The 10,961-nt window shown below is 33.4% G+C and overlaps 2 protein-coding genes and 1 pseudogene across 2 annotated transcripts; 1 reads left to right on the top strand and 2 right to left on the bottom strand.

Annotated features, from left to right (window-relative positions):
• Positions 1–210: 210 nt before the first annotated feature.
• On the bottom strand, positions 211–1,099 carry LOC123193592. The gene is made up of 2 exons (XM_044606638.1): positions 545–1,099; positions 211–463 (listed from the first exon to the last, which is right to left on the bottom strand). The coding sequence occupies exon 1, from the start codon at positions 1,082–1,084 to the stop codon at positions 566–568; it is 519 nt and encodes a 172-aa protein (XP_044462573.1). The 5' UTR covers positions 1,085–1,099; the 3' UTR covers positions 211–463; positions 545–565.
• A 1,186-nt stretch (positions 1,100–2,285) lies between these two features.
• LOC123192062 lies at positions 2,286–6,344 on the bottom strand (annotated as a pseudogene).
• Positions 6,345–6,560: 216 nt separating this feature from the next.
• LOC123193589 (caffeic acid 3-O-methyltransferase-like) lies at positions 6,561–8,458 on the top strand. The gene is made up of 4 exons (XM_044606634.1): positions 6,561–7,021; positions 7,304–7,614; positions 7,749–7,816; positions 7,907–8,458. Exons 1-4 carry the CDS (start codon positions 6,621–6,623, stop codon positions 8,195–8,197), a joined length of 1,071 nt encoding a protein of 356 aa, XP_044462569.1. The 5' UTR covers positions 6,561–6,620; the 3' UTR covers positions 8,198–8,458.
• Positions 8,459–10,961: the final 2,503 nt, after the last annotated feature.

The following is a 10,961-nucleotide window of genomic DNA, read 5'->3' as shown; positions in this document are numbered from 1 at the left end:
CAATGCAATATATCAGAGAGAAAAACTTAATCCACCCTGAATTATAATCAAGATTCCAAGGAATAATAATGAATTATTTAACAAGGCATTGACCATGAATAAAGAAGGATTGTATTCACTTTATGCTTGCAAGAAAACAGATAATGTCATTGTACTAAACATAAACAAAGGCTTCAATTATGAAAACAATGGAAGGATTGGACAAGAAGCTAACTGAAAACAGTAGGCAGCAGCCCCATGCACATGCAATTTCATACTAGGGAGCCACAAGATGAATGTCCACAAGTACATTGTTGCAAGAAAACATAGAGAAAATTAAGAAATGAAGATGATAACCTTACATCTACAACTAGCTTCACTTTGGAACATATGCTGGAAATGTCTTCTGGAAACATTTTCTCTGCGTCATCGAATTCTAGCCATAAATGCTAACCTTGAGAACATCTAATATCTACACATTCACCTACGAACATCACAAATAAATACGTTTAATGTGTAAACATTTGCCGATGAAGTATTCCAGTGATTTTATAAATCTATCTACCAAGATATCCCAAGACCCTAGTCATTTCCACCACCAAAACTGTCGAAATAAATATATCTTTCTCATTCGAGCATTGTATGTCATGAAGGCTCTGGCTTTAATAGGATCTGCGTTCAAATACTCAAAAGCATACATCTGTTTTGCCTCTTCCAGACCATCGATCTTCATCACAGCCTCCAACAGTTCTGAGGCATTGATTGCAGTTTTTCTACGTTCCAAGACATCAGCTAAGCGTCGCATGCTAGATGCAACGGCCAACATGGCATCCTGAAGGGCCTCTGAGCCACGAGATCGTTTCGGAAGTTGTCTCAGAGGTGGTACAAGAGGAGGATCTTGACTACCATCTTGCATATACTCTGGGGATCCAGTATATGATTCTGTTCCATCTGTATCACTTACATCTTCAGTACTTGGTGAAAGGAATGATGCAGAATCATCTTCACAGTTCTTAATCTCAGTTGGATGGCTCCCATCCTTAGTCTTGGCCCACCGACTAGGTGCATGATAATTTCCACAAACAATTTTTAGCTCATCATACATCTCAATTTGCTTTCCTCTAAGTCCTCTTGCATCAGGGTGTGCCTAATCCATTGATTTGAAGCTCATGAGTATTAGACAAGAAATACACTGTAAATACTTGTTTGCAAGTAAGTAGAACTTTTGATTGATTAAGAGACAATCAAATAACTAGCGTTGTTTTAATTTATACTCTGGGCAATATATGTTAGCTCTGTTTTTGTTTGCAAGTAAGTAGAACTTTTGACTGTTCAGTCAAGAGAGACTTATGGTTCTCAAATCATGAACAATGTTATATGTTTCTCTTCTTTTTTCCAGAAAAAATAAATATACTGTAAATACTTGCATCTAGATGGCATGTGACTCCTATTTGTTTGAGTGAAAATTACTTATTGTCTCTGTTGTTTATCCATCATGAAAATGCTTTATTCATCTTTAATGCTAAAGGACTGTATGTGCAGGGCTCTTGCACTTGCACCTTTTGTAGACAAAGGACTGTCCTGGTTCACCGTCAAATTTAAATTTGAATCTCAGGGAAAGGCAAGTGACTCTTAAAATGTCAAGATTATCATTTATTCATCAGTTGTGAGCTTCTCATTTATTTCCATCTGCCTCCAGGCTTTCATGGTGATTGTTGGATTTTGTTTTGGTCTCGCTCTCATTCTATTTTTTGCTATAACATTGTTTTCTGCATGAAGCAGACTACTATTTCTCTTAATTTGTCCTCTGCTTTGTTGGAGAGAGCCTTCTTCACATTTGTGTTTCTTCCAATTAGTAACTCTTTATATTGCAAACACAGCGCATCTGTAATGCAAAGTCTAATAAAGTTAATTTTGTTATTCAATAGGTTATAGATTTGTCATTCATGTCGTTTTATTGGCCTATAGAATTCTAGCAAATGATACTACAATATGGCATGGATCCCAAATTTTCGAAAAAGGAAGTGTTCATAGTAAAAAATTCAATTTGATTTGATGGTCATCTTCTGAAACTGGGACTCATCTCAGTTCCTCTTTTGCTCACATCAATGTATCTTTCAATAGAGTTATAAATTCGCCCTAAATCCTAAACCTTAAAATTTTGTAAATTCACTTTTTACCCTTCATAAAATTATGATGAATTCCATAATTCAATTCTTTCCAGTCAAGTTCCAGCTAATGCCATCAATACATTACTTTCAGACAGAATGCAACGCCTTATTAGAACAACTTTAAAATATACACCATTTTAAGTTCCATATGATGAATTATGCAGTTCTGATAAAAGTAACTTCCACTTTCATGGCATTCCATACGACTCTGACTTGACATCTATTCTTCTATTCCCTATCTAACAAATTGAAATCGGGTTTCAAGCTTTTGTATTATAAGGGAGACAATCAATGTATTGCAGCCATAATAAAACTGAATCAACCATAATATCTATGATACAACAAGTGTACAGTCTATCCAAATATACAGAGAAGTTACATGTTAGTTGTCGATTGATACATCAGTGATTCAGGTTAAGCCATCAACCACTCTTTCCAAGCAATATTCTGTCTCTAAATGGCGAAACTTGCGATTTGCCTGCAATGCACATATATTTGTGTCAATCAACACCAAAGCACTTTCAAACAAAGTCATGTAAAGCTGTAGGTGTAAATAAATATAACCACAACCAAGAAGGTGTGCCCCATTGGCTGCATAAGCAGAGGCCAATTTGGAGCACATTAGTCAATCAAAACTTACCTTCTGGCATACCAAACTATACAAAGAAAAATATAGAGATATTAGAAATAACGCCAACCAAAAAGAAAAAGCAATTCCCATAGCTGTGTACAATTCATATGGAAGTTCTGAAGATCAGCCCCTTTTCTTCTAAGGAACTTAGAAACTTTGTTTAACTGAAAATTTTCATTTTCACAGAGACTATAGAGCACTGGAAGGATATTTTAGAACAAGGTGGATACACTATGGTACAGGTGGTACATTAGATTTAGGACTTGAGACGTTCCTGCATAGCAACAAATACAGACAGATTTGTGTATCTCTCTTTTCCTAAGTCTTTTACTAGATCAATAATCATCATAACAAAAATTTAATTAAAAAAGAAGAAATACCGAAATGCATGTTAAAGTTTACCTCTCAAGTTGTTGCAATCCCAAAAAGCTGTATCTTTGAAACCCTTCCAGGGGACAATTAAAAGTTGTCTGCTTGGTGGGTAGCAACTTATTTCCAACTTCATCTGTGCATGTCTCAAGACCACAAGCATTGCAAAACAAATCCACATCTGACTCCTGAAACAACCACATGCAATTATCAATATTCAAATTGTATTACCTCATCAATATTAGTGACATCATCCATTGGATATCAGCTCATACCTCCATAATCAGAAGCTCGGATAAGTGCATCAAAGGATACAGATGAAGCTTATAGCCACATTTATTTATACAGCACAGAGCAAGTGCTCGAACCTACAAGATCAACCAAAAGAACAAAGTATGCTTTTTAAGGCACTGTGAGAAATGCAACATAAAGAGTATCAAAGCAGCTTATTATATCCAAAATCAACATCTGATTGAAAAACAATTATAATCAACTGGAAAATTTAAATTAAAATTTTTCTAACTGTATAGAGCTCGTATAACTAGAATTTCAGAAACAATGTTAATCATATTACCTGATCAATATACGGTTCAATAAGGCAGTACTGCAAATATGATGCCTCAGCAACAGCACAGAGAAAACGCTTATAATTGCCCATCCGAAAGTACCTTTTTACACAATACCTTTCTATTACAAATTTAAAAATTGAATATGATATTAAATATATACATCTATAAACTTTAGATAAACAGAAGCCCCAAAGGCATTGATATGTTGAAATTTATTGTTACCGTAAAACCTGGCGAGCAAAACTCATTTCTCGACTTGATAATCGGAGATGGAACATGACGAAACCACAAAGAAAGTGACTCCCCCTAGAGATTAGAAAAAAGTTATATTTCATTAATTAAAGGTCCAGCATAAGGCTCACAATAAAATATTATGAAAAATTAATCAAGACCTATAAAGTATAGACCAACCGTTGCCTGGACATTAGAATCAAGATGAAGAAGCACATAAAATGAATAATATTCAGCTTCATTCCTGAATGGGGAATTGGAGCCCCAATTTGCTTCATACAGATTATATAGAGATGTTAGAGCTTTTGTAAGCTGCTCCAAGTTTAGGTAACGCATTGAAGCAATACTTGAACCAATGCAACTACTTCGAAGCTTGTGATGTGCTATTACATGAAATTTAACCTGTAGGGGTTAAAAAATAAGCACATAATACTAGTTGAAGAAATTGCTTCCAAGCTTATAGAAGCCAATACAAAGATATAAGTAATAATTAAGAAAACAGTGCTCATAAGTGCATCTCTGCTATCCTGTCTGAAAAAGACACATGGGGTTATTTGAAGTTTCAAAATTAATTGAATAATATTCACTGGAGTTCTCATATTTGCAAGAAGGTAATTTTTTTAGACTGAAAATATGTTAACTCATGCTAGAAACATTTATATGAAAATCATCACAGGATTCAACAGGGAATTTTGTTTGAGTTCGTAAACAAATATGTGGTCTGAATCACAGCTGTAAATCCATAAAGAAAAAACAGATTCTTTAACATACATAAAACTCAGCACAATTGGGATTATTCTAAACTTAACTGTCAGTTGTTAAATAAATCACAAGATAATTCACTTTTAAATGTGTCCTCTATTCTGAATGTTCAATCTTTTGTTCAATGGGCAGTAACAAATTTAATTGTAGGTAGCAACCAATGACATGGAAATGAAGCAAAGATTTTGTTTACATCTTAGCGCTGTCTAAAATTTGTAGCATAAGCCTATTACAATTAATGCCTCAAAGATGGCAGCATATGTTCTCTGTAGTACTGCCATATGACATAGATTCAAAGTTTGTCTGTAACGTCCTTTATCAAGTGACAGCACTCACAATACCATTGTTTCAGAAAAGCAGCTACGTTAAAGTGGGGGAAAGTTTCTAATTTCTGAGCTCTATAACAAGGAAAGCAACTCCAACCCATCATGCAAAAAGCTGAAACTCCATCACAGGATTCAACTAATATACTCAATATAATTTTGCAAGACAACATAGAAAGTAAAGATTAAAAGGTTTCTAACCATTTTCTCATACATGTAGACTACTCTGTCAGTAACAATATTATGCATGGTAAGATCTTGCCTTATATCCTATCGAACACAAAGTCATGAATCACATCAAAAGGATGTTCCCTAGAATCCAGAAAGTTTAAAAGATAGTTCAAAGTGTCTTCCAGCACTGGAAGAGGGCGCACTTCAGATGCTCGCCCTGCTTGGCGGACATTGTCCTGCAAAACTAACAAGAAGTGAAGGTTTTTGGCATCAGAAATAAACATTTGTGGCATTAAACTTTAAGTCTTAACAACTGAGAAGCATGCAAAATTTGGAATTCCTTATCCATCACGCATCAAAATCCAAACCTAATTATAACCCATTGAAATGAATGTTCAACAACAAAAAGAGAAAGAACACAGATAAAATACAACACAACCTTGAACAACAAAAAGCATGTCAAGAAACAATGTTAGCTAACAATAAATTACGTGAAATCTTGAACACAGTGATCAAACATCCCTAATTTACTCTTAATTTAGCGACTAATACACATGAATTTAGAAAAAATTAGCAAACTTTACATACTTTTTTGACAGCCAGTGCCGGAGACGACTTGCGGGGATCTCCATCAAGTCTCTCAAAGACGGCTAGATCTCTGAGGCGCTGACGCTGAATCCTTTCATCCTCTACAGATTGCATCACAATAATCAATGGCAATTGCCCCTCCCAAAAAAAAAAAAAAAACAATATAATGATACAATAGGAGTCCAATTGTATTACCAACCTGGGCACATAAATGGGCAAGTTCCCACAACAGCTTCTGCTTGTACTTGATCTTCTTGTGGGTTGTTTCTTCCACCGTGGGCATTAATGGAGTTGTCTTCGTTCTTTGGAAACCTTGGTACTTCTAGTTTCAATTGAGCGTAATCCAGTTGAGGAATTGAATGATGAAGATGAAATTTTCTAACGACGTTGACCCTGATACCTTCTGTCCATGTCTTCAGCTTCCCTGCGAAGTTTTGGGCAAAAAGATCTATGAAGATCTGGTTCTCCGAAAATATGTGGAGAAAATAACTATTCTAAACCTTAGGGACTACCAGGGATTCTTAAAAAGTACAAGTTTTAGAGAAATCATGAAAAACAACCTACTCTTATTGGGGCCAAACAATAGCTCGTAAATTATACGGACAACTGTGATTCTTTCTCACGCAGGACAGAACGGCATACAGATAGTGAGTGATGGGTGGGAATGGTGAGTCTCACATGCCAACCATCTCAGGTTTGACTGATGAGTGGTAATGTCAATTCTCACGTGCCAACCATCGCAATCCACTCTATATATATCCGTCAGGTTTCAGCGCCATTGCCGACAACCCAATTTCAAAAAGAAAAATAAAAAAACTCAAACTCAATGAGTTCTTCTTTAACAACTCATCAAGAAGAAGATGAAGCGTTTGCCCAAGCAACATACTTACGCAGCATTGGCACCTTCGCCAATGTGTTGAACGCAGCGCTTATGCTTAATTTGTTTGACATTGTTAACGAAGCAACCGGTCCAAATTCCCTCCATGTCTCTGCTGTTGAAGTTGCTTCTAAGCTTCTCACAAAAAACCCCGATGCTCCATCGTATATCGACCGCATGCTCCGGCTTCTCGCTTGCTATAATCTGCTCACTTGCGAGCTGCACCGCCGTGAAGATGGGAGCATCGAGAGACTCTATGGACTAACTCCGGTTGGCAAATGGTTTGCTCGCAGGGAAGATGGAAAATCTCTGGCTGCACTGAAACCGCAGAAAGAAATAGAGATGGTCTGGTGAGTCAACTGTAAACTCATACATACTAGTTAATCTTCAGATTTCCTTGTATTTTTTTAGTAATACTATATATACCTGCTCTGAATATTTAAATAAGTATATATTTATATGTATTATTACACAATTGAGATTTTTTATCATTAATTTAAAATTACTCAATCATATAATGATACCCGTCAAATATAAACTAATTTGTATAATTAAAATTAGTACTTATAATTTTATTACATCTTCTTGTTATAAAAGTGAAAAAATTAATGACGTATATGGAATGGTTGCAGGTTGCAGTTGAATGATTTAGTAATGGAAGGAGGAGATCTGTTTGAGAAAGTACATAGAATGCCAATCTATGAGTTTCTGAGCAAAAATCCAAGGAATGATGAATCTTTCAACAAGGCAATGGCAAGCTTGTCTAAGATTACAACGAGCAAAGTACTTGATACATACAAAGGATTTGAGGATTTGGCATCACTGGTTGATGTTGGAGGAGGAATCGGTGCTACTCTCAGCATGATCATCTCCAAGTACCCCACCATTAAGGGCATTAACTTTGATGCACCTTATGTTGTTGAAAAAGCCCCAGCATGCCCAGGTACAACCACCCTAACTGTAGATATATATTATCTAAATGATTAGTGTAATATTATGTGACACGATAAATCCCATTAAATGATTTTAAAATGACCAAAAAAAAAATCAATTAATAATATTTGTTTGTAATTTTAGGTATTACGCATGTTGGAGGAGATATGTTTTCAAATATTCCAATAACAGCGGATGCTTTTATGATGAAAGTATGTTATTTTTTCTCAACTCAAGCTGAATTTTTTTATTATTTTTTTTTGTTTCCATTGATTAGTTTATGTGTTTACACATATAAACAGAATGTGCTTCACAATTGGAATGATGAACAATGCTTAAAGGTACTGAGAAATTGCAATGAGGCATTGCCAAAAAATGGGAAATTGATAGTAATGGGTTGGATACTTCCTGAATATCCAGATTCAAGCAATGCTTCAAAGTACCTTTCACATATGGACATTCTTATGATTATGCATGGAGGCAAACAAAGAACTGAGAATGAGTTCAAGGCCTTGGGAAAAGCTGCAGGATTTTCAGATTTTCAAGTCAAGTGTTTTGCTCATTATGTGGGGATCATGGAGTTTTTGAAATAAGTTTTCCAGATTCTAATAACCACAGTATCAATAAAATTATATACATCTAATTTTGAGTTGGATACTTAGATGAATTATAATCATGTGATTTTAAATTAAAAATAAAATATCATCTAATCACATGATAATATATTCTCTAATTATCTAATTGCATGTTCAAAATTGGGTGTTTATAACCTTGCTCTCATAATAAAGGTCTCTGTAATTTCTGTGGTGAACTTTATTAATTAATTAAGCATGACAATTGTTTTCTTGTGTTTAGCTAAGTTTTCCAATTTTTAAGTATATAAATAAATAAATAAATATATATATATATATGATATATTATTATATAATTAAATATTATTTTATTTTTAATTTAAAATTATTTAATACCTATATAAAATATACACTTATTTATATACTTAAAATATATATGTATAACTTTATTATTAACTTTTAAATGTTTTGAACAATCATATGTTATTGTAACAATTTTTTTTGGTAAATTTAGAGACTACTTACTCATTGGAAGGACGAGAATGAGAAGTAAGGATTCTAAATGATTTATCCATGCATGAATAATCTAAAATAGCACATAAACAAATTCAATTAAAGTGTGAAGGAGAAGAACCAACCCAGTGATGTTGATCCAAATGTTTAGTAATACTAAATTCCACTCAATGAAAGGGTCCTTCTAGATAATGCAATTCTCTTATTAGAATAATGATATGTGTATATCCTTTTAAATATATAATTTAATATATAAATAATATGCTTTTATATGAGTATGTCACATTATTTATATATTCAAAAATATATACACGGTGTTTTAAAACTCTCAATAATTGTGTATGAAATTTCAAAATTGTGTAAGTGGGGACCTAGACCTGCATGACTCCATAAAAAAAACCAAGCTAGTCGAGGACCACTTGTAATTCCTGAATTAGTTGTCCATGGGCAGTTCCAAATTGAAGAGAAACAATACTCTCTCACTTATTCCGCAATCAATGAATTTGTATACTAGAAAAAGAAACAAAATGCATTTAATTAAGTGTTATAATAAATAAACTTTATGTTTATTCCAGCTCTTAAGTTAGTGTTGTTCTCAATAACAAATATGCACACAAAATGAGAGAAACAAAGTTACTGAACAAAAGTTTCATTATGTAAAAATGCCCAAAAAACCTTATTCTCACTTGAGGTTTAGTGTAATCCTAAACTTATATCTTTTAATTTTTTAAAATTTAAATACATATTGATTTGTTAAATTTTATTGTTATTATCAGAGGTAAAATTATTATTTAACAAAAATATTTAAAAAACTATAATTTATCACATTTCCCTCTTAAGTTTAAAAACTAATAATTTTTTTCCACCCAAAGTTTGAAAAATGACTATTTTCCCTCTACGGTTTGCATTTTCTCCCTTGTCGCTCTTTCAATGATCGGAGTTGGCCAACCTCAATTATCAACGCCTCTCTCTCTCCCAAATGATAACAAATCGTCAGTTAATCAAAGGAAGACTTTATTTCCTCGTGTGATCAATCTATGCATCAGTCAATGAACAAATTTGTGTATTGCACATAAATGCGTTCACGAATCTTCGGCCAACCTCCAATTGGTTGATAATTTGTCATCGTCTAGGAGATGGGAGGGAGAAGGTTGGCTAGCTTCGAGCATAGCATAGATGCGCATTGACAAATAGTCGGTCAACCTCCAATTGGTTGAGAATTCGTCATTGTCCAGAAGATGGGAGGGAGGAAGTTGGTTAGCTTCGATCGTCGAAGAAGGGTAAGGGAGAAAATGCAAACCCTAAGGGGGAAATAGTCATTTTTTAAACTTTAAATGGAGAAAAATTGTTAGTTTTTAAACTTAAATGGGATAAATGTGATGAGTTTATAGTTTTTTAAATAGTTTTATTAAATGATAATTTTACCTTCAATAACAACAATAAAATTTAATAGACAAATAAACATTTAGATTTTTGAAAATTAATGGATACAAGTTTGAGTTTGAATTTACACTAAACCTTAGGTAGAAATAAGTCTTTTGGCTTATAAAAATATTCGTATATCAAAATCACATGATAGAGTCAAGTCTTATTCACATTATATAATTCTCAAAACTCTTTAATGAATTTTTTTTTAAATTAACAATAATTAATTCAATGTTGACATGTTTAATAACCATTTTGTTATTTTTAATATGTTCCTTGTAGCTAAATACTTAATGTTAATATGTTTATTTCGATTAACACTTTTGTTATATTTACCACAAAAAACAATAATTAAATTTTCACAATAGATCTTTAATGGCTTAGTAACCACAAGTCTAATCCTAAACATTGAACTTTTCAACCATATACCATATGTGGTAGTCTCAAAAATAAGAAACAAATTCGACTTTTATGGTAGAAATAGTAGTCAATAATTGCTTGACATTTCCTCGAAATACAGCTCCCTCAAAATACAGCTCCATCAAAACATAAAAACATATCTAGAGATTGATTTTTGTGAATCAACAAAATTAGAAAGGTTCAAATCCAAACAATCAACTACTTCTGAGTTATCCGTTTGTTTATACATAATCATATAATTTTTTATTCCTTTAAAACACCTCATCACTTGCTTTCAGCTCTGCGAATGTCCATCTTTGGGTTACTCTTACATCTTTCTACTATTCCAGTAGTAAAAGCAATGCAATATATCAGAGAGAAAAACTTAATCCCACCCGGAATTATAATCAAGATTCCAAGGAATAATAATGAATAATTTAACAAGGCA

Source organism: Mangifera indica, chromosome 12, assembly GCF_011075055.1.
Source record: "Mangifera indica cultivar Alphonso chromosome 12, CATAS_Mindica_2.1, whole genome shotgun sequence".
NCBI classification, from domain to species: domain Eukaryota; kingdom Viridiplantae; phylum Streptophyta; class Magnoliopsida; order Sapindales; family Anacardiaceae; genus Mangifera; species Mangifera indica.
The sequence above is the reverse complement of the archived record's forward strand: the minus strand, read 5'-3'. Positions and strand labels throughout refer to the sequence as shown.

Excerpts from the sequence above, each read along its gene's own strand:
- LOC123193592 (XM_044606638.1), bottom strand. The coding sequence starts at position 1,084 with ATGTATGATGAGCTAAAAATTGTTTGTGGAAATTATCATGCACCTAGT.
- LOC123193589 (XM_044606634.1), top strand. The coding sequence starts at position 6,621 with ATGAGTTCTTCTTTAACAACTCATCAAGAAGAAGATGAAGCGTTTGCC. Across the intron at positions 7,022-7,303 it reads AAAGAAATAGAGATGGTCTG|GTTGCAGTTGAATGATTTAG; the intron begins GTGAGTCAACTG and ends GAATGGTTGCAG. Across the intron at positions 7,817-7,906 it reads CGGATGCTTTTATGATGAAA|AATGTGCTTCACAATTGGAA; the intron begins GTATGTTATTTT and ends ACATATAAACAG.